Raw genomic sequence first — 24,330 nt, 5'->3', positions numbered from 1 at the left:
TTACAGAGATCCAACAGCAGACAAGAGGATCCCAAGAATCAAGTCAAAGATTTGAAATACAAAGAAACAAAAAATACCCAACCGAAAAAGAAAAAAGGAAAGAGATTCCAAAAATATGAAGATAGTGTAAGGAACCTCTGGGACAACTTCAAGCGTACCAACATCAGAATTATAGGGGTACCAGAAGGAGAAAGAAGGCAAGATATTGAAAACCTTTTTGAAGAAATAATGACAGAAAACTTCCCCCACCTGGTGAAAGAAATGGACTTACAAGTCTAGGAAGCGCAGAGAACCCCAAACAAAAGGAATCCAAAGAGGACCACACCAAGACACATCATAATTAAAATGCCAAGAGCAAAAGATAAAGAGAGAATCTTAAAAGCAGCAAGAGAAAGACAGTCAGTTACCTACAAGGAAGTACCCATCCGACTGTCAGCTGATTTCTCAGCAGAAACCATGCAGGCCAGAAGAGAGTGGCAAGAAATATTCAAAGAGATGAATAGCAAGAACCTGCAACCAAGATTACTTTATCCAGCAAAGCTATCATTCAGAATGGAAGGTCAGATAAAGAGCTTCATGGATAAGAAAAAGCTAAAGGAGTTCATCACCACCAAACCAGCATTATATGAAATGCTGAAAGGTATTCTTTAAGAAGAGGAAGAAGAAAAAGGAACTCTTACCATTTGCCACAGCATGGATGGAACTGGAGAGCGGATAAATACCACAAGATCTCACTTATTTGTGGAATATAATGAACAACATAAACTGATGAACAAGGACTGATCCAGAGACGGAGAGGCTTTGATTGGACTGTTGGGCCTTGGAGGGAAGGTAGGGGAGGGTGGGGGCAAGGGGGAAAGATCAACCAAAGGACTTATATGCAAGCATATAGGCCTAACCAATGGACACGGACAACGGGGGGGGTGAGGGGATGAGCGGGGGGGGGGGGGGGGGGGGTAGAGGATACACATATGTAATATCTTAATCAATAAAAAATATTAAAAAAAAAGAGGGAGGAGGAGGGAGTAGAGGGGGGATAAGATAAGAAATGAAGGAGGAGAAAAAGATGATGATAGAAATATGATTAACAAAATGGCAATAACTACATACCTATTACTTTAAAGTAAACAAATTAAATGCTTCAATGAAAAGACACAGAAAACAAGACCCATACATATGTTGCCTACAAGAGACCCACTTTAGATAGAAAGACACCCACAGATTGAACTAAAGGGAGGGAAAAAGATATTTCATGCAAATGAAAATGAAAAATAAAAAGCTGGAGTAGCAATACTTATATAAAAAAAACCAGACTTGAAAACAAAGGCTATAATAACAGATAAAGAAGGACAGTAAATATAAAGGGATCAATCCCAAAAGAGGATATAGCCCTTGTAAACACTTAAGCACCTAAAGTAGGAGCACCTAAATTTATCAAGCAAGTATTATTGGACAGAAAAAGAGAGATCAACAGTAATACAACCATAGTGGGAGAACTTAACAACCCATCGACACCAATGGATAGCTCATCCAGGCAGAAAATCAACAAGGAAACAGTAGCCTTAAATGATAGACCAGATATTTAATTTATATTCCTAGAATTTTTCAACCCAAAGCAACAGAACATACATTCTTTTCAAGTGAACATGGAACATTTCTATGATAGACCACATATTAAATCACAAAACAAGTCTCAATGAATATAAGATTGAAATATTATTAAGCATCTTTTCTTTTTTTAAAAAAGGATTTTCTTTTTTTAAAAATAAATACATTTTTATTGATTTCAGAGAGGAAGGGAGAGGGCGAGAGAGACAGAAACATCAATGATGAGAGAGAATCATTGATCGGCTGCTTCCTGCATACCCCCTACTGGAGATCAAGCTGGCAACCTGGGCATGTGCCCTTGACTGGAATTGAACCCGGGACCCTTTAGCCCAAAGACTGATGTTCATCCATTGAGAAAACTGGCTAGGGCTCAAGCATCTTTTCTTATTCCAATGGTATGAAACTAGAAATCAATTTCAAAAAGATAACTAATAAACATATAAAGACATAGAGGCTAAATAACATAGTATTAAACAGTAAATAAGTTAACAATGAGATTAAGGAAGAAATAAAAAGATTCCTGGAGACAAATGAAAATAAAAACACCACCACCCAAAATATGGGACACAACCAAAGAAGCTCTAAGAAAGGAAATTTATATCAATATAGGACTATCTCAAAAAAAAAAGAAAAGGAAATATCAAATAAATAATTTAATCTTATACCTACAGGAACTAGAAAAGGAACAACAAACAGCCCATAGTGAGTAGAAAAAAGGAACTAATAAAGATCAGAGTGGAAATAAATGAAATAGAGTCTACAAAAGCAATACAAAAGATCAATAAAACCAAGACCTGGTTCTTAGAAAAGATAAATTAATAAACCTATAACTAAGTCATAAAGAGAAAAAGAGACAGGGCTAAAAAATAAATAAAACCATAAATGAAAGAGGAAAAATGACAACTGACACTACAGAAACATAAAGGATTAAAAGTAAATATGAACAATTATATGCTAACAAATTGGACAACCAGGAAGAAATGGATAAATACCCAGAAACACATAATCTTCCAAGACTGAATCAAGAAGAAACAGAAAATTCGAACAGACTGATAATTACTAACAAAATAGAATCAATAATCAAAAACTCACAAGAGAACTAAGATGGATGTGTAGGTAAACTCCTGTACTTACTGCCTTCCACAACCACAATAAAATTACAACTAAAATACAGACAACCATCACCCAGAACTGCCTGAAAGCTGGCTGCCTGGAAGTCCTACAACTAGAGAAGTAAAGAAGAAAGCACACAGAAGCTGGTAGGAGGAGTAAAGGCACAGAACGGGCTGGTCCAACACGTGTGGTGTTTTCTTAATTGGGAGGGAGATTTTCTCTGCGGGGGCCACTCATGAGGAGCAAGGGATCCCAGCCACATACCAGACCCCCAGCCCAGGCTCCCAGAGCTGGGAAGAGAACTCTCACAACTACAGGCTGTAAAAACCAGTGGGGATTGTAGCTCAGTGACACAGAGGCTGCTGAAGACTCAGGTGTTCCATTTAATGGGCTGGCAAACGAACTTACTCAGACTGCCAGCACCGGGCAGCTTTGGGCGACCCAGATACATAGAAGGAGGAAATGGATTGTCTGGAATCTGGGCAGGACTTGGGGATGGCTTTTTCCCAGACAGGGATTCCTGTGCTGGGACATCCCCTGTCGCAGAGCAGGCAGCCATATCAGCCTGGAGCACACTGTTTGCTCCAGCCTGGTGATTACTTGAGACACTGTCCCATCCAATTTGCAGCCCCACCCAACCTGTTTGAAGCAGCTTTTCCATATGAATGTCCTGTCCTGGCTCAGGCTTCAGACTTTGCTAAAATCTCTCAAACAAGCGGTAGCTGTTGACAGTGTGCCCCAAACCTATCATTAAAAGGCAAAAGATCCAGCACTTTGCCTTACTTCACAGCTGGGCCTCACCTGAGAATCTCTAAGCCCACTACCAACAGCAAATAGCAGCTGTATGCAGATCCTTCTGTAGCTCCTGCTGTGTGGCCCCAGGCAGTGGCTAACTTTGCTCCTCCCTGAAGGTCCTAGTGCCAGTGCACCCAGTGGACAGCTTCAGACCATTGCAGATTACAATTCTACACATCCACAAGTGACACACTCCAGAGGCAAACTCAGTGACCACCAGATCCTCACTGAAGCAAGTCCTGCTCCATAGGGGTATTTCCTGCATAGCAGCTCTCCCACTATAGTTGCAGCTGGTCCTCACAGTCAATTGGCCTGGAGACCAACTCCTCCCAGTGATGCCAACAGCGATCAAGGCTCAAGAACAAGATTGTGCACATAGCCCACACACGAGGCCACCTACACAAGGTCACTCTACCAATTCCAGGAGACATAGCAGCTCTACCTAATACTCAGAAACAAACACAGGGAAGCAGCCAAAATGTGAAAACCAAAAAACATGTCACAAATGAAAAAAATGGAAGCCAGCAAACTACTGGATACAGAGTTCAAAATCACGGTCATAAAGTTACCCAAGGATCTTCATGAGACTTTCAAGGATCTTAGTGAGAATTTCAAAGACATGGAAAGGGACCAGTCAGAAATTAAGCATACACTAACTGAAATAAAAAATAATTTACAGTATTCAACAGTAGAGTAGAGGATACTGAGAATCAAAGAAATGAGATTTGAAATATGAGAAAGCAAAAAACACCCAACCAGAAGAGAAAAAAGAAAAAAGAATTAAAAAATATGAAGATAGTTGTAAGGAGCCTCTGGGACAACTTCAAGAGTACCAACATTTGCATCACGGCAGTGCCAGGAGGAGAAGAGAGAGACAGCAAGATATTGAAAACCTATTTGAAGAAATGACAGAAAACTTCCCCTACCTGGAGAAAGAAATAGAATTACAAGTCCAGGAAGCACAGAGTCCTAAACAAGAGGAACCCAAAGAGGCCCACACCAAGACACATCATAATTAAAATACCATGGGTTAAAGATAAAGAGAGAATCTTAAAAGCAACAAGAGAAAAACAGTTAGTTACCTACAAGGGAGTGCCCATACGAATGTTGGCTGATTTCTCAGCAGAAACTTTGCAGGCCAGCGGGGAGTGGCAAGAAATATTCAAAGTGAACAACCAGGAAGATCAGTAAGGACCTACAACCAAGATTACTTTACCCAGCAAAGCTCTCATTTAGAATTGAGGGTCAGATAAAGAGCTTCACAAATAAGAAAAAGCTAAAGGAGTTCATCACCACTAAACCAGTATTACATGAAATGTTGAAGGGTATTCTTTAAGAAGGGGAGGAATAGGAGGAGAAGGAGGAGGAAGGAGGAGGAGGAGCTGGAGGAGGAAGAAGGAGGAAAAAGGAGGAAGGAGGAGAAAGAGGAAGGAGGATAGAGGAGGAGGGAGGAGGAGAAGGAGGAGGATGGAGGAGGAGGAAGGGGAGGGGAGGGGAAAGGGGAGAAGAAGGAGAAGGAGAACATGGAGAGATAAAAAATATGAACAATAAAATGGCAACACATATATATTTACCAATAATTGAATCTAAAAATAAAAATAAAGAAATCTAATGAACAAAATAAACTGGTGAATAAAACAGAATCAGAGGCAGGAGTGATGTCTCCTAGGACCCAGCTGGATGAAAGATGGTGGGCTCGCAGTGAGCAGCTGTAGAGGGATTAAAAACAGGTATGCCTAGAAGCAAATTTTAAAAGCATATTCTCTTCAAATCTTTTTCCATACCATCTGATAAGCATCTTGATTCACCATGGACGTATCAGCAGTGAAATGGGCAATATCAAACAGAACTGTCTTGAAATATTCCTTTCCAATCCAAAATGGACCTTTATATTGTGTTTGTCATAAATCCACATACTCTTCTCTTCCAGATGACTATAATTGCAAAGTAGAACTTGCTTTGACATTTGATGGCACGACAATAGTTTACTACCATCCTTCTGTGAAGGATGACACTAAACCTATCCCTCGGCCAGATCTTGTGCATAATTATGGAGAAACACAGGATCAAACACCAAAAACCAGATTAGAAGAAAAAGATGAACACTTTGAGCAAGGATCCATGATAGAACAACTTAGCAAAATGTTCTTTACTACTAAGCACCATTGGTATCCTTGTGGACAGTATCATACATGTCGTAGGAAACTGAATCCTCCAAAAGACAGATGATATTGAGGTTTTCAGTAAAATGCTGTCTCATTTCTCATTTGCCATTTGAGAAAATGCAATCAGGTATATTCACTACTATGTTATATAGTAAAACAATAAAAAAATGTCTTTTCATGTATGAAACAAAACAAACTAACAAACAAAAAAACAGAATCAGAGGCATGGAAGTGTGGAATAGACTGATGAATCTCAGAGGGAAGAGGGGCTGGGAGGTGGGGCAGGAAGAGATTAACCAAAGATCTTACCTATGGACACAGACAAAAAGGTGGTGAAGGCCTGGGGTGGGGTAGGAACCAGGTGGAGGGGGGCAACAGGGGAAAAAAGGAGGGCATCTGTAATCCTTCCTATACAATAAGAGCCTAATATGTAAATTGTCCCCTCGACCAGGAGTTCGACTTGTTCACTATGATGTGTGCTGACCACCAGGGGGTGGCACAGAACATGCGGGCGTCAGCTATATGATGCTGGGGCGGCAGTGGAGGTGCTGCCAGCCCCACGGGCCCTGAGGAGAGCAGGACCGCAGCGGGATGGTGGAGCAGGTGAGCAGGCTGTGCCAGGCCAAGGCAGGTGTGAGAGGGGGCCCGATCGCCCCGCTGACTGCCCCGCAGACGGTGACCAGTGGCAGCAGCAGGGCTGCTGCCCTGTTCCCAGGTGCTGAAGTAGCTGGGCAGGGATCCCAGCCTCGACTGACTGCCCAGCAGACCAGCAACAGGCAGGCCCTATCGCCCGATGGGGGCCTGGCCCCAGGCTGGGATGGGGAACTGGGGGTGGGTGGTGGTGACCAACCTCCCACGGTGCCTGGGCGGGGGGCTGTGACCTCTCGCTGGCTACCTGGAGAGAGGCTGACAGGGACAGAGGTGTGGTGAGAATGCAGGGTGTCCGCTGAGCTTGCTCTCACTCTTCTGCTACCCTCTTCCAGGACACAAGGGCTTGCATGCTGGAGAAGCCCCTGCACTCAGGTGCCGGGCGCCCATGAGGAGCCTCCCCGACATGCGAGCAGCCTCTTCTGGGAGAGCCAGACCACAGCCGCTGGGACCACAGGGGCAGATCGGGTTCCCCATGGGTAAGTGCAGGAGCTGGTCTGCGAGGCCGGTGGGAGAAAGCGCGCTGCCTGCCTGGCTTCCATGAGGCGCCACTGTGCAGCCCAGAGGCCCATGCTGTGCCCAGGCCCCCAGTCGGGCTGCGCTCAATCTCCGCGTGGGGACTCAGGCGCTCTGACTCAGGCGGAGGGGGGAGCGTGGAGGCCCTGGGTCCCAGGTGCTGCTACGGCCCAGAGGTCAGCTAGGACCTACCCTTCCATGCCAGACACTCGTGCTTTGATTGCTGCTGAATTTAGTGCACCGGGCCTCTAGTATTCTCAATAATAAAAGTTAAAAGAAAATAAAAAAAACTCACAACATCCCAGCTGGTATGGCTCAGTGGTTGAGTGCTGACCTATGAACCAGGAGGTAATGGTTGGATTCCTGGTCAGGGCACAAAGTCCCAAGCAGATGGCATCACAGGTGTATTTTACTAAACATTCAAAGAGAAATTAACACTGATCCTCTTCAAATTATTCCAAAAATTTCAAGATGAAGGAAGACTCCCAAGCTCCTTTTATGAGGGGCCAACATTACCCTGATTCCAACAAAGACATTACAAAAAAAGAAAATTATAAGGCAATATCCCTGATGAACACAGACACACAAGTCCTCAATAAAATATTAGCAAATCGGACCCAGCAATATTTTAAAAAGATCATACACCATGATCAAGTAGCATTTATTTCTGGGATGCAAGGTTGTTTCAATATCCACAAATCAATTAACATGATACACCACTTGAACAAAATGAAGGATATGCCCTGGCTGATGTGCACCAAAAGGTCGCTGGTTCAATTCCCAATCAGGGCACATGATTGGGCTGTAGGTTCAATTCCCAGTTAGGAGTGTGTAGGATGCAGACAACTGATGTTTCACTCTCACTTCACATCGATTTCTTTCTTTCTCTTTCTCTCTCTCTCTCTCTCTCTCTCTCTCTCTCTCTCTCCCCAAGAATCAATAAAAACCTGTTTTAAAAAGATAAAAATAATATAATCATATCAAAAGACACTTAAAGAGTATTTGACATAATCTAGCATCCATTTATGATATAAATTCTCAGCAAAGTGGGACTACAGGAAATATGCCTCAACATAATAAAGGCCATATATGACAAACCCACAGGTGATATCATATTCAACAGTGAAAACCTAAATGCATTTTTCTTAAAGATACTGATCATAAGATATGGGTGTCCACTTTCACCACTTCTATTCAACACAGTATTGAAATCCTAGCCACAGCAATCAGGCAAAAAGAAAAGAAATAAAATGCATCCAATTGGAAAGAAGAACACTGTCATTATTTGCAGATGACATATCATATATAGAGACCCCTATAAGATTCCACCAAAAACTCTTAGAACTAATAAACTAATTCATCAAAGTAGGATAAAAAAGAAATATTCAGAAATTTGGTTGCATTTTATAAACCAATAACAAATTATCAGAAAAAGAAATTATATAAACAATCCCATTTACAATTGTATAAAAAAAATACCGAGGAATAAATTCAAGCAAGAAGGTAAAAGATCTGTCCTCAAAAAATTATAAGACATTGAAGAAAGAAACTGAAGAAGACACAAATAAATAAAAAGCATATACAGTGCTTATGGATAAAAAGAATTAACATATTTTTTTTTATTGTCTAAAGTTTTACATAATGTCTTCTTTTTCCCCAACTGACCCCTCCACCCCCAGCCATTCCTTATTATCTCCTTCCTTCTGCTTATGCTGGGCTTTTCTTGTTGCTCTCTAACTCTTTGAGTTGTAGGGTTAGATAAATTATTACCTTTTTTTTTTTTTTTTTTTTTTTGAGATAGGCCTGTAGAGCTATGAACTTCCCTCTCAAGACTGCTTTCACTATGTCCCATAGATTTTGGATTGTTGTGTTTTTACTGTCATTTGTTGCCATGATTCTTTTTATTTCTTTTTTCATCTCTTTGGTAACCTAATCATTGTTTAGCATGCTATTTAGCCTCCAGGTGCTGAACTTTTAAAAATTTTTTTTTATTGTAGTTGATTTCTAGTATTATGCCATTGTGATCTGAGAAGATGCTTGATATGATTTCTATCTTCTTGAATTTGAAGAGACTTTGCCTGTCACCGAAAATGTGGTGTATGTTTGAAAATGGCCCATGTGCATTTGAGAAGAATGCACATTCTGTGGCTCTGGATTGAAATATTCTGAAGATGTCAATTAATTCTATCTGATCTAGTGAGTCATTTAGGATTGATGTTTCTTTGCTGATTTTTTGTTTAGAGGATTTGTCCAATGGTGATAGAGGGGTATTAAAATGTGCAACGACTCTATTGCTGTCAATCTCTCCCTTGATATCCTCCAGAAGTTTTTTTATGTATTTGGGTGCTCCTGTATTGGGTGTATATATGTTTATCAGAGTTATTTCTTCTTGTTGGATTGCTCCCTGTAGTATTATGAAGTGGCCTTTATCTGTTGTTATGTCCTTCACTTTGAGATCTAATTTGTCCGATAAAAGTATTGCAACCCCAGCTTTTTTTTCATTTCCATTCACCTGAAAAACCTTTCACTATCCCTTCACCATCAGTCTGTGTGATTCCTTTTTTCTGAGGTGGGTTTCCTATAGACAGCAGATATATGGGTCATGCTTTCTTATCCACTCAGCTCCCCTATGTCTTTTGATTGGGGCATTTAATCCATTTACATTTAAAGTTATTATTGATAGGTGTTTGTTGCCATTTTTATTCTTTATGCCCGTGTTCCTTCTTCTCTTCTTATTTCTTCGTTTTACAGCAGACCCTTTAGCATTTCTTGCATTGCTGGTTTGGTGGTAATAAACTCCCTTAGTCCTTTTTGATTGATAGCCTTGCTGGGTAAAGTATTCTTGGATTCAGAATGTTGCTTTGGATGACTTTGTATATTTCATTCCATTCACTTCTGGCCTGATATGTTTCTCTTGAGAAATCAGTCGATAATCTGATGGGACATCCTTTGTATGCACCTTTGTAACTCTTTGTCTCTCTCTGGCAGCCTTTAAAATTCTTACTTTGTCATTGGTGTTTTCCAATTTAATTATAATGTGTCTTGGTGTTGGTCTTTTGGGGTTTATCTTGTTTGGAACTCTGTGAGCCTCTTGGAGTTGTGTGAGTTTTTTCATCCTGATATCAGGGAAGTTTTCTGTCATTATTTCTTCAAACAGGTTTTCTATTCCTTGTTCACTTTCCAATCTTATGGCACCCCTATTATGCAGATGTTGGTTTGTTTCATTTTGTCCCAAAGTTCCCTTAGGCTCTCCTGTTTGTAAAGTTTTTTTTCTAGATGCTGCTCTGCTTGGGTATTTTTTCCTACCTTGTGTTTTAGCTCACTGATATGGTCCTCCACTTCTTCTAGTCTACTGTTGATTCTTTTTATTGAGTTCTTTATAGCAGTGATGTAATTTTTCATCTCTGCTTGGATCTGTTTTCATTGGTGCTTACACATATTGTTGAATTTGTCTCCCATCCTTTTCAGTGACCTTCTGACCATTTATCTGAATTCTTTCTCTGTCATATTGCTTGCCTCGATTTAATTTACTTCCTTTTCTGGTCATTCCTCCTTTCCTCTTATATGCAGGCTGTTTCTTCATCTCCCCATGATTGTTCCTCTCAAGGTGTTTGGTTATGTAGTCCTTTCTCTCCTTGCTTGACTTAAAGGCATAACATGCAACACAAGAAGACAAAACCCACAGGGCACCAAACACAAATGTATTCACGATACTAAAAGTCCCAAATAAAGTTTACCTCCAGAGAAATGAGAATTAGGGAATAGAAAAGAGTGTAAAGATGATATTGAGAAAAAGAAAAAAAATGTAAGAGAGAAAAGAGAAGAAAAAACTAGGAAAAAAATATATGTATATGGGGAGAAAATTCCAATAAAACAACAACTAATCAAAAAAGTGAAAACAACAAATACCCCAGGTTGGGGAGGCTGGAGTCCCAGCATTTGTGGGTTTGCAGCTGAGGTAGCTGATCCCTGGGCGTTGTAGCTGTAAGGTCCTGGGAGGTTCCTAGTTCTCCCTGGTTGAAAGTAAGGCTGGGATTCTGATCACAGCCGGTCTACTGATCACCGCAGGTCTCCCCTTCAAGATGGAGCGGCCTCTGCGGCAGAGCTTGCCGCTGCGGGAGAGATTTCAGCAGCAGTAGAGGCTTCCCGGTCAGGGGGACCTGGTCTGCCAGCCCCCAAAGTCCCTTGGAATCTAGCTGTCCCTGATTCACGAATACAGACACTCTCCAAAGGTCCACGCACTCTCCTTGCGTTCTATCACTCACACACTATCTTGCAGTCTGCCATCCAATCGGCAGCCATCTTGGATCCTTTTTTTTCTTTTGTGAATTAATATTGTTAAAATGTCCACACTACCCAAAGGAATCCACAGATTCAATGCAATCCTTATCAAAATACCAATGGTATTTTTTCACAGCAGTGGGACAAATACTCCTAAAATTTATATGAAACAACAAAAGAATCTGAATAGCCACAGCAATCTTGAGGAGGAAGAACAAAGTTGGAGGTACCATGCTACCTGATATCTATACTGCAAGGCTACAGTAATAAAAACAACATGGTACTGGCATAAAACAGATAGACAGATTAATGGAACAAATAGAGAGCCCAGAAATAAACCCATGCTTATGTGGTCAATTAATCTATAACAAAGGAGGCAAGAATATGGTAAAGACAGTCTAGTCAACAAATAGTGTCAGGAAAACTGGACAGATACATGCAAAGGAATAAAACTAGAGTACCTTCTCACACCATATATAAGAATAAACTCAAAATGGATTAGAGACCTAAATGTAAGACCTGAAACCAAAAACTCCTATAAGAAAATATAGGCAGTAAACTCTTTGACATTGCTCTTGGTAATACTTCTTTTGGATATGTCACTTTGGCAAAGGAAAACAAGAAAAATAAACAAGCCCTGGACAGTGGCTCAGTTGTTGAAGCGTTGTCCCATATACCGAAAGGTTGCGGGTTCGATTCCCATACTATGTTGTGGGTGTGATCCCAGGTCAGGACACGTATGGGAGGCAACCAACCGATGTTTCTCTCACACTGATGTATTTACCCCCCTCTAAAAACCCCTCAAATATAACAAAACAAAACAAATAAAAACATATCCTCGAGTGAAGATTTAAAAATAATAATAATTAAAAAAATAATTTTTTTTTACAAGCCAAAACCTTTATAAACTAAAAAGTTTTTGCACAGCAAATGAAATCATCAATAAAATGAGAAGTCAAGTAAGCTACTGACTGGGAGAAGATATTCATCAATGATATACTGGATAAGACAGTAATATCTAAAATTTATAAAGAACACATACAATATCCTGGCCAGTGTGGTTCAGTTGGTGGGAGTGTTGTCCTGTACACTGAAAGGCAGTGGGTTTGATCCCAGTTGGGGTGCAGATAGGAGGCAGCCAATTGATGTTTTTCTCCCCCCTTGACTCCTTTCTCTCTTAAAAAAAAATCAATAAAAACCATATCCTCAGGTTAGGATTAAAAAAAGGAACCCATACAACTTACACACACACACATACACACACTCTGATTAAAAAGTGTAGATGACCTAAATAGACACTTCTCAAAGGCTATAGAGATGACCAATAGACATAGGAAAAGATGCTCAATGTCACTAATCATCAGAGAAATGCAAATTAAAACCACAAGAAAATATCACCTCACACCTGTCAGACTGACTATCATCAATAAATCAATAAACAAGCCCTGCCAATAAGACTGAGTTGGTTGAGTGTCGTCCCATATACTAATAGGTTGCCAATTCAATTTCCTTTTGAAACATGTGCCCAAATTTTGGGCCCGAACCCCAGTAAGGGGTGTGCAGGAGGCAGCTGATTGATGTTGCTCCCTCATTGATATTTATATCTCTCTGTCCCTTCTCCCTCTCCTTTCCTCTCTCTCTAAAAATCAATACAAAATATATTTAAAAATATAATAATAAAGTCAATAAAGTCAATTTCAAGATGTTTGGCTGAGATTTTTACAATGAATTTGAGGTTCAAAGCATCCTATCTAATAAAAGAGAAACATGGTAATTAGCGTACGACTGCTACCCTTCCCATTGGCTAATCACGGTGATATGCAAATTAATTGCCAGCCAAGATGGCGGCCGTCAGCCAGGCAGCTGACGCGTATAGGGAGGCTTGCTTGCTTCAGTGACAGAGGAAGCCAAGCTTCCCGGCCTGCCTTGCAGGCCTCTCAGCTGCACTCTAAGCAACGTTGTAACAAATATAGAAGCTAAACAAAACCCCGGACTTCAGCCAGCAGGACCGCAACATTGTTTCAAATACAGAAGGTAAACAAAGGCCAGACCAGCTTTCAGCAGTGGAGGTCTCATAGCTGGAGCCGAGCCTCAGAACTAAAGCTGGTCCAGAATAAAAAAAAAAGAAAAAAGGACAGGTTGGGAGCTTCAGTCACCCGCCAGCCTGAAAAATGCCCTCAGCCCCTCACCCAGGCTGGCCAGGTACCCCAGTAGAGACCCCCACCCTAAAAGGTGTGTGACCAGATGCAAACAGCCATCATCCCCTTACCCAGGCTGGCCAGGCACCCAAGCGGGACCCCCACCCTGAAGGGGGTGTGACCAGATGCAAACAGCCATCATCCCCTCACCCAGGCTGGCCAGGCACCCCAGTGGGGACCCCCACCATGATCCAGGACACCCTTCAGGGCAAACCAGCCGGCCCCCACCTGTGCACCAGGCCTCTATCCTATATAGTAAAAGGGTAATATGCCTCCCAGCACCGGAATCAGCGGAGCCTCCCAGCACCAGGATCAGCGAAGCAGCGAGGCCTCCCAGCACCGGGATCAGCGGAGCAGCGAGGCCTCACTCCCCCTGTGTCAAGCGAAGCTGCAAGGCCTCCCAGCACTGGGATCAGCGGAGCAGTGAGGCCTTCTAGCACCGGGATCAGCGGAGCAGCAAGGCCTCACTGCCCCTGTGTCAAGCAGAGCTGCGAGGCCTCCTGGCCCCTGGAGCAGCGTGACAGGGGGCAGCGCCCAAACCCCATGATTGCCCTGCGGCTCTGTGTGTGACAGGGGGTGGGGCCACAACCTCCCTATCCGCCCTGCTCTGTTCGTGACAGGGGAAGGTGCCCCAACCTCCTGATCAGCCCTGCTCTGTGCCTGATATGGGGGAGCTCCCCAACCTCTGATTGCCCTGCGGCTCTGTGTATGACAGGGTGCGGCGCCCCAACCCCCTGATCGGCCCTGCTCTGTGACAGGTTGTGGTGCCACAACCCCCCCACCCCCCATGGGCCCTGCTCTGTGTGTGATGGGGTAGAGCCATAACCTCCCCATCGGCCCTGCCCTGAGTGTGACAGTGGCGGCGTCCCAACCCCCTGATCCGCCCTGCTCTGTGGGTGATAGAGGGCGGCGCCCCAACGCCCTGATCCACCCTGCTGCGTGTGTGACAGGGGGCAGCGCCCCAACCCCCGGATTGGCCCTGCTCTGTGCATGACGGGGTGGCGCCACAACCTCCCCATCGACCCTGCCTTGAGTGTGACAGGGGGCGGTGCCCCAACCCCCCAATGGGCCCTACCCTGAGCGTGACTGGGGGTGGAATCGCAACCTCCTGATCCGCCCTGCTCTGTGCATGACGGGGCGGTGCCCCAACTCCTCAATCGGCCCTACTCTGAGCCCGACCAGGGGCTGCACCTAGGGATTGGGCCTGCCCTCTGCCACCAGGGAGCAGGCCTAAGCCAGCAGGGCGTTATCTCCCGAGGGGTCCCAGACTGCGAGAGGGCACCAGCCAGGCTGAGGGATCCCCACTTCCCCCCGAGTGCACAAATTTTTGTGCACCGGGCCTCTAGTCAAATATAAAAGATTAATGGTGGCAGAATAAGAAAGATATATTCTATCTCTGGGTTTAAACATGTTTTTATAAGAATGATTTCTAGATTTTATTTAACTGTTCTTTATTTTGTAAAGGTTTTGGAATCTTCAGGATTCACTAGCAATTTTCTTCAGTTTGCATTTCCCACTGTTCTCTCTACCATCTTACATTATGTAAGATTTTAAACATAGTGCCAAAACACTTACAATTTATATTTATAACTAGAGGCCCGATGCACAAAATTCATGCAAGGGCTCGGCCCTCACAGCCCCGGCTGCCTCGGCCGGCTCTTGAAGCCCGGGCTTTGTCTGGAAGGTCATCCGGATGGTCATTCTGCTATTCAGTCTAATTAGCATATTGGCTCTTTATTATATAGGACTAGAGGCCCAGTGCACAAAAATTTGTGCACTGGCAGTGGGGAGGGGGCCCTCAGCCCCCTGTCATGCACAGAGCATGATCGGGAGGTTGCAATGCCACCCCTAGTCATGTACAGAGCAGGGCCGATCAGGGGGTTGGGCACTCCCTCCGTCACACTCAGGGCAGGGCCGATGGGGAGGTTGCGGCTCCACCCTGTCACACACAGAGCAGGGCCCATGGGGGGGTTGGGGCGCCACACCCTGTCATACACAGAGCAGGGCCAATAGCGGTTGGGGAGCTCCCCCCTATCAGGCACAGAGCAGGACCAATCAGGGGGTTGGGGCGCCGTCCCCTGTCACACACAGAGCTGCAGGGCGATCAGGGGGTTTGGGCGCTGGCCCCTGTCACGCTGCTCCAGGGGCCAGGAGGCCTCGCGGCTCTGCTTGACACAGGGGCAGTGAGGCCTCGCTGCTCCGCTGATCCCAGTGATAGAAGGCCTCACTGCTCCGCTGATCCCAGTGCTGGGAGGCCTTGCAGCTGCGCTTGACACAGGGGCAGTGAGGCCTCGCTGCTCCGCTGATCCCGGTGCTGGGAGGCCTTGCTGCTTCGCTGGTCCCACTGGGGTGCCTGACCAGCCTGGGTGAGGGGCTGAGGGCTGTTTGCAGCTGGTCACACACCCTTCAGGGTGGGGATCTCCACTGGGGTGCCTGTCCAGTCTGGGTGAGGGGCTGAGGGCTGTTTTCAGGCTGGCGGGTGACGAAAGCTCCCAACCGCTCCTTTTTTTCTTTTTCTTTTTTTATTCTGGGCCAGCTTTAGCTCTGAAGCTCCAGCTCTTAGGCCTCCGCTGCTGAAAGTAGGTGTCTGGTTTGTTTCGGTTCGAAACAATGTATAACTCCAGCTCTGACTCCAGCTCTGAGATCCCAGCTCACTGAAAGCTGGTTTCTGGTGTTTTTTTTTAGCTTCTAAGTTTGTTACAATGTTCAAACTGCAGGCTCAGAGGCCAGCAAGGCAGTCGGGGAAGCTTGGTTTCCTCCGTCACTGAAGCAAGCAAGCCTCATGTTAGTTTCAAGCTGCCTGGCTGCCGGCCACCATCTTGGCTGTCAGTTAATTTGCATATCACCCTGATTAGCCAATGGGAAGGGTAGCGGTCATACGCCAATTACCATGTTTGTCTTTTATTAGTGTAGATCATAAATATGATTGGTGCCCAGTAGGGAAGCTAAGCAGTTAACAGCCTATGGGGGAATTCTGACAGCCAAGCTTCTGTTTTCATACTGGTGCCCACTTTATAAGGGGGCTGGGAATATGAACTTCCTGCCAATGGCAGCTGATCAAGAGAGGCATCTAAACAGAAGTCTGAAAAACAACTGGGGAAATTTTCAGAGCACTGATTTTTACCCTTTTACCTCTTAAAGCAAGCAAGCCAAGTTTCCCATAAAAATTTAAAAACAGCAAAAGTATCATAGAAATCCCCCATTTTGCCTGGCTACTGTAGCTCAGTGGTTGAGCACTGACTTATGAACCAGGAAGTCCTGGTTTGATTCCAGGTCAGGGCACATGCTGGGGTTGCAGGCTTGATCCCTAGTTGGGGGGCATGTAGGAGGCAGCTGGTAAATAATTCTCTTCATCATAGATGTTTCTCTCTCTCTTCCCCTCTCCGAAATCAATAAAAATATACTAAAAAAAAAAAAGAAAGAAAGAAAGAAAGAAAGAAAGAAAGAAAGAAAGAACACCCCCCCCCCCCCCCGTTTCAATCTGCAAAGCTCTACTTCAAGCCAATTCCTAATGAATTTCAAAGAGAACTAATGTATGGGCAAGAAAGGCTGATTCCAGAAGGGATCTTATACATATTTCACAGTGTCTTTCTCTTGACTTTGCTGTTTTATCATATGCTTTAACTCTGTTAGTGGGTTGCTGGAAGTAAACAGAAAACTTATGGAATTCACAATTCTAACATGTTCAAGGCAGAACAGATAAAGCATAAGTCCACAAATGAGTTAGGATAAAGTTTTAGGACTTTATTGTCTGACCTTGTTCATCTTTCTACTTAACTGCACAGGCTTATATCAGTTACTTAGACATAAGTCTAAATATCTGCTAGTTAGATGGGTAGGTGAGGATGCTTGGCTCTCATTGCCATGGTAACAGAGCTTCTCAAGTCCTTGAGTTTTCTCAGAAAGTTAACTATTTTCTTTTTGCCATAAAGGTTCAAAGCAAGCTAACTACATAAGGGCAAAGGACAGCACCAGGTAGGGGCATTAACACGTTCCTCTTGATACAGATTCTTAGAGTGCAAAATAAGAAACACTGAAGTAATTAAATGAAACTATTCAGTCTCTGAATGGCAATAGAGAAATTCTAACTAAACAAAGGTAATAAAAAACATCAGCATTTTTCCATTACTGAATACATTACTCAGCATGAAGAGGTCCTCCTGGGGGCTCAGATATACTTAAACTGCTCCAAGGACTGCTCAAGGGATTAAAATCATAAAGATTTTATTACCTCTTCATTAAAAGAGTCTAATTTTTTCAGGCTGTCATTTTGTCATTCTCATAAATTAAAGGAGAAAGAAAATTATTGTCTCTATCTTGGTCCTTACATGAGATGTAGACACTTTCTTGAGTAACACTGTACTGACTTCTGGGTCTAGCTGCCTGGTTTTGGATTTGAGAGGAGCAAGAATGCCCTTTCCTTTGACTTTTAATTCTATATATTGTGCAGAGAGTGAGAGAACAGAGGTCCTTCTAAACTGAACCTATTTTGCTGTGACCGAGGCTCAGGGCCAGAATTTCATGTGATAGGCTTCTATTAAGTGCCCTTTGCTCTATCTTGTGTGTCGGGCTATAGTGTCCCACTGCTATACAGAATGGCTTGAATGGCTTTCAGGTCAGGAATTCTTTAGCTTTCTTCAGTATCTGCCTTGGTAACAATGTCTTAGTAATCCAAGTTCCATTTAGAAATACAATAGGTTTCTTACTATACACAAACCATATCCTTTCTGTCTTAACTGGCAACAAATTTTGCTGACATCTCAGATAACCCGGCACATTTTAGCTTTCAACACTGTCTAGTTTATTTCATAGTAGAGGCCCGATGCACAAAATTCTTGCAAGAGTAGGCCTTCCTTCCCCCGGCTGCTGGCACTGGCTTCTCTCTGGCACCTGGGACCCAGGCTGCTTCCTTCCTCTGGCTACCCGCAGGCACCTGGGACCTGAGCTGGCTTCCCTTGGGCCAACCACAGCCACCCGGGACCCAGGCTGGCTTCCCTCAGGCCCACCCACAGGCACCAAGGACTCAGGCTGGCTTCCCTCCAGCTCCCACTTCGCCAGGAAGGACGTCCGGAAGACGTCCAGTCTAATTAGCATATTACCCTTTTATTATTATAGATAGTTTGGCATGTGCTGCCAAGAATGCTAGACTGGGATACAGAGGCCTGGATTTCATTCCTGCCTCTAATCCAGTGGTGATTCTGGGGAAGTTCTTTCCTATCTTAAGCAAGTCACGTTCCTCACCAACAAAATGAGGTCAGTTGAAGGATTTTGAGATCTTAGTATTTTTAAGTAAGTTCAAAGAATATTCTATTAACATTTATCATTTTACTCCTAATAATCATGTATTTAGAATCTATGATTTTTTAGGCACTTAACAAGATACTTGCTGGTTTATAACTTACTCATAGCTCTCTGCTTAACCCATTTTACCCACACTGAAGTGCTCCCATAAAACTTGGGTCATCTTTAAGTCCTGATTCATTTCCTCTTTCCATGGGGCCTTCTGTGGCTGCTTTTTACTCATAGTACTTTCTTATTTTTCTGAACTCCTATTATACTAAACTAGAGGCCCGGTGCATGGATTTGTGTACATTGAAAGGAAATTAATTAAAAGAAGGATTTTGAAGGCCAGCTGGAGGGGAGAGGGGGGACCACAGAAGGTTGGCTCCAGGGTGTGTCTGGCCCATCTCGCCAGTCCCGATTGGCCGGACCCCAGCAGCAAGCTAACCTTCAGGTCAGAGCGTCTCCCCCTGGTGGTCAGAGCGTGTCAGTGCAGTCGAACAGTCAGACACTTGGCTTTTATATATATAGACTAGAGGCTCGGTGCACTAAAATTTGTGCACTGGCGGGGGGGGGGGTATCCCTCAGCCCCACTTGTGCCCTCTCACAGTCTGGGACCCCTCGGGAGATAATGACCTGCTGGCTTAGGCCTGCTCCCAGGTGGCAGAGGGCAGGCCCAATCCCTAGGTGCCTGCCCCACAGCACCTGGTCGGGCTCAGAGCAGGGCCGATTGGGGGGTTGGGGTGCCGCTCCCTGTCACACTCAAGGCAGGGTCGATGGGGAGGTTGGGGCACCACCCCCTATCACCCACAGAGCAGGGCAGATCAGGGGGTTGGGGTGCTACCCCTGTCACATACAGAGCCGGCTGATCAGGGGGTTGGGGTGCTGCCCCGTCACGCACAGAGCAGGGCCCATCAGGGGGGTTGGGGCTCTGTACACTGTCACACACAGAGCAGGGTCGATCAAGGGGTTGGGGAGCTTCCCCCTGTCACCCACAGAGAAGGGCCAATCAGGGTGTTGGGGAGATCCCCCCTGCCATGCACAGAGCAAGACGGATCAGGAAGTTGCGATGCCACCCTAAGTCACGCTCAGGGTAGGGCCGATTGGGGGGTTGGGGTGCCACTCCCTGTCACACTCAAGGCAGGGCCGATGGGGAGGTTGCAGCTCCACCCTGTCACACACAGAGCAGGGCCGGTCAGGGGTTTGGGGAGCTTCCCCCTATCAGGCACAGAGCAGGGCCGATCAGGGGGTTGGGGCACCTTCTCCTGTCATGAACAGAGCAGGGAGGATAGGGAGGTTGTGACCCCACCCTCTGTCACACACAGAGCCGCACGGCGATCAGGGGGTTTGGGCGCTGCCCCCTGTCACGCTGCTCCAGGGGCCAGGAGGCCTCGCTGCTCAGCTGTAGACGGTGCTGGGAGGCCTCGTGGCTCCGCTTGACACAGGGGCAGTGAGGCCTTGCTGCTCCGCTGATCCCGGTGCTTGGAGGCCTCGCGGCTCTGCTGATTCCGGTGCCGGGAGGCCTCGCAGGCCTCGCAGCTCCGCTGACCCCGGTTCGGGAGGCCTCGTGGCTCCGCTGATCCCAGGCTGGGAGGCCTCGCAGCTCCACTGATCCCAGTGCCGGCAGGCCTTGCGGCTCCGCTGAACCCAGGTTCGGGAGGCCTTGTGGCTCCACTGATCACAGGCCGGGAGGCCTCGCGGCTCCGCTGATCCCAGTGCTGGGAGGCCTCGTGGCTCCACTTGACACAGGGGCAGTGAGGCCTCGCGACTCCACTGATTCCGATGCCGGGAGGCCTCGCGGCTCTGCTTGACACCGGGGCAGTGAGGCCTGGCTGCTCAGCTGATCCCAGTGCTCTCCTTTTCTCCTTTCTTTTTTAATTCTGGGACTTATTTATGTTCTATGGCTGTCACTGGAGCTGAGAGCTGGCTTTAGCTCAGACCTCGGCTGCTGAAAGCAGGTTTCTGGACTTTGTTTACCTTCTGTATTTGAAACTTTGTTGTGACTCCAGCTCTGAGATCCCAGCTGACTGAAAGCAGGTTTCTGGGGTTTTATTTAGCTTCTATATTTGTAACAATGTTTCTTAGAGAGCAGCTGAGAAGCCGGCAGCGTGTGGCGTCAGGTGGGGAACCTGGCTTCCTCCGTCACTGGAGCAAGCAAGCCTCCCTTGCTGCCTGGCTGCTGGCCGCCATCTTGGTTGGCAGTTAATTTGCATATCTCACTGATTAGCCAATGGGAAGGGTAGCGAAGTTACGGCTAATTACCATGTTTCTCTTTTATCAGATAGGACTAGAGGCCCGGTGCACGAAATTTGTGCAGGGGAGGGGGGGTTGTCCGCCAGCTCAGCCTGCACCCTCTCCAATCTGGGACCCCTTTGGGGATTTCTGACTGCTGGGACCCCTTTGGGGATTTCTGACTCCTGTGGGATCAGGCCTAAACCGGCATTCGGACAGCTCTATCACAATCTGGGATTGCTGGCTCCCAACCACTTGCCTGCCTGCCTGGATTGCTCCTAACAGCTCCTGCCTGCCAGCCTGATCACTCCCTAACCACCCCCCTGCCAGCCTGATCAATGCCTAACTGCTCCCCTGCTGGCCCGGTACCCCCCCATTGCCCTCCCCTGCTGGCCTGGTCACCCTTAACTACCCTTCCCTGCCAGCTTGGTTGCCCCTAACTGCCCTCCCCTGCTGGCCTGGTTGCCCCCAACTGCCCTCCCCTGCTAGCCTGATTGCCCACAACTGCCCTCTCCTGCCAGCCATCGTGTGGCTCTGGGTGCTGCCATCTTTGAGGGTGTGACAGTCAATTAGCATATTCCCTCCTTATTGGCTGTGGGCACAACCATCTTTGAGGACAGGGCAGTCAATTAGCATATTCCCTCCTTATTGGCTGTGGATGCCGCCATCTTTGTGACAGTGTGAGGGTTAATTAGCATATTCCCTCTTTATTAGCTAGGATGCTATATGTAAGTAAATCAGTGTGTAATGTGAGCCCTGAGGAAAAAAGACACCAACTAAGTATGGCTCTTGGGTTTAACTGGGCTAAAATTTTAGTAAAAGGTTAAAGATTTATATGCTCTGAAGAGAAGCCAGAGTATGGGCTCAAATTAAAAAAAAAACACAGATTATAGCAGTCATTTCTACACAGAGGCCCTCTCATGCAAACCTCTCTTCAGGGAGAAGCCTGCACTTAACTGCCTGTCTGCACTTTCTTGATCTAAGCCAGCCCTTATAAAGGAGTTCTTGAAATCCTATTTCAACCAATAGGACTGAGGTTTCCCCCATCCAATCGGACTTCAACAGCTTCGACCAACCAGAGTGGCTGTAGTCTGACCATTCAGGACAATGCCTTTTGGAGCAATCAAACTGCAAGGATTTGGAGTCCTCAATGCATGAGGATGGACCAACAGAGACCAGGAGCACATACTTCTGTCCATATAAGACAACTCCACTCTGGCTCTGGAGGCTCATTTTCCTTTTCACCAAAGATTGAAGACTGCATTTCTCTGGCTAAACTGAAACACTGAAAATGTCTCACTGGCCCAGAACAGAACAGACCAAAGCACAGTAGAGCACATCAGTGCAGTAGAAAACAGATCAGTAAGGAGCAGAATGAAGCTGTGTAGCCGGAGAGGGGCCTGGCTGTATCACAACTGAGCTGTTTTCTACTAAATAAAGTTTCCTTTTTCACCTCATCCCAAATTAGGAATTCTTGTTGGTGCTAAATTGGCACCAAACATCAGTTACCAGTAACTATGTTTAATAACTGTCAAATCAGTTTTTTATTACAACTGTTTTGAAATTACCTAGTTTACTGAAGATATTATTCAGTGAAAAATAAAAACAGAAAAAGTGAAGGTCATTAATTGGGTCAATAACCTTACTAAGAGAGCTTTATCCTGATGTAGGGTCTATAAATCTATTCATTTGAGAAACTACTCTGGCTCTCCACCTACTCCTTCCCACCCCCATTCTTTTTTTTTTATTATTATTTTTTATTTTTATTAACATATGTCTATTCCTCAAACAGGGAAATCACAGAGAGACATTCCTTTTCATAAATGATAGAAATTCATACCATATTAAAGAATGTATTTTAATAAAAAGCTTCATTTCTCAAATCATCAGCAGCTTCTATGAGTGACTAAATCTACTAAATCTTTATGGACTGCAACTATCAACTTTAGTGAAGACAAAAATGTCAAATATGGTTTGGCCAGCAAAATCCATAGTGATGAAAGGAGCCAGTAATTGATGAGAAAGTGTTATAGATTACTGTCTGAATTCTCTTTTTAACCATTAGGAATAAAGAAGCTAGAAAGAATGCTTTATAGGAAAAAAAGAAGTAGAGAAATGGCATGACACTGGTGGGGGGGGGGCACACGGAAAAAGAGAGAATAAATAATCATACAAGTATGCGGCAATATGGAAAACTTCCAACACAACACAATTATGATTCAAAATATAAAGCATACAGAGACCTCTGGTCAAGTTGGTAGTATAAGTAAGTACAGTACTTTTAACCTCCCACAACCACATAAAAATTTCACCTAAACTGCAGAACAACCATCATCCAAAACCACCTAAAGTCTAGCTGAATAGAATTCCTATAACTAAGGAAATAAGAAATAAGCCACATCTAGACTGGTAGGAGGGGTGAAGATGAGGAAGGGGCTGGTCCCATTCTGAAGTTCAGTGCTGGAGCAGCAGCTTGAAAGGCACCAAGGGACATATGGGGAGGAAATGAATTGTCTGGCTTCACGATGAGGGCTGGGGAGGCAGTTTCTCTAAGACAAAAGTACTGGTAAAGACCATTGTTCCTTTGCTGAGCTCTGCCCCCACAGAGCTAGTAGGGTGAGCACTATATATGATTCTCCATCAACCTGGCTAACACTATTTGTGCTGCCCTGGTAATTTCCTGAGATTCTGCCCCACCCAATTTGCAGGCCCACCCAAACCATTCCCAGTGACTTTTTCATACAAATGGCCTCTCTTGGCTCATGTTTGGGACTTTCCTAAAATCTCTTAAAAAAGCAGCATCTGGTGTCTGTATACCCCATACCTCTTGCTAAGTGGCCCCAGGCCTGTCACTAGCAGTAGACAGCCCTGGTTCACAGCTTTACCTCTCCCAGGCACCTTCAAGTCCAACACAAGTAGCAGCCATCTGCAGATTACTCTGTAGTTCATGCCGGGTGGCTCTGGGCAGGGTACAGGCAGTGGCTGACCTTGGCTCAAGTGTCCATTTGGTGGACAGCTTGAGGCCATGCTGATTACAGTCCGATTATCTCTATGAGCTACATACTTGGTGAGCTCCAAAGCCCCAGTGGAAGCCTGCTCTGTGGTGTTGATATCTGCACAGCAGCTCCTCTGCTATAGTTACAGCTGGTCCTTGCAGCCCATTGGCCTGCAAGGATGTTCCAAAAGCAATCAAGGCTCAACTACAACAGGAGGGTGCACAGAGCTCACATGTGGGGGAAGGGGGCACCTGGAAAGCCTGGTTCAGGTGACTGGGAAGACTGTGCTGCTAAGGCTTAACAGCTAAGCCCTAAAGGACACCTACTACATAAGGCCACTCTACCAATACTGAGATGTAGTAGCTCTATCTAATACATAGAAGCAAACATAGGGAAGCAGCCAAAATGAGGACACAAAGAACCATGTCCCAAATGAAAGAGAACAGAACTCCAGAAGAAGAACTAAATGAAATGGAGGCAAGCAAATGACCAGATATA

General features: G+C 45.2%; 2 protein-coding genes across 3 annotated transcripts in view; one reads left to right on the top strand and one right to left on the bottom strand.

Annotated features, from left to right (window-relative positions):
• HMG20A (high mobility group 20A) overlaps positions 1–24,330 on the bottom strand; it is a 145,278-nt gene that overhangs the window by 12,971 nt on the left and 107,977 nt on the right. The window lies entirely within an intron of this gene.
• On the top strand, positions 5,326–5,831 carry LOC308530989 (large ribosomal subunit protein mL42-like; the record flags this gene model as incomplete). Its single annotated transcript, XM_081107821.1, has 1 exon — positions 5,326–5,831. One exon carries the CDS (start codon positions 5,326–5,328, stop codon positions 5,743–5,745), a length of 420 nt encoding a protein of 139 aa, XP_080963947.1. The 3' UTR covers positions 5,746–5,831.

The sequence above is a fragment of the Myotis nattereri genome (assembly GCF_964212035.1).
Source record: "Myotis nattereri genome assembly, chromosome: 1".
Classification (NCBI taxonomy): Eukaryota; Metazoa; Chordata; class Mammalia; order Chiroptera; family Vespertilionidae; genus Myotis; species Myotis nattereri.
This window is presented reverse-complemented; position numbering and strand designations above follow the sequence as displayed.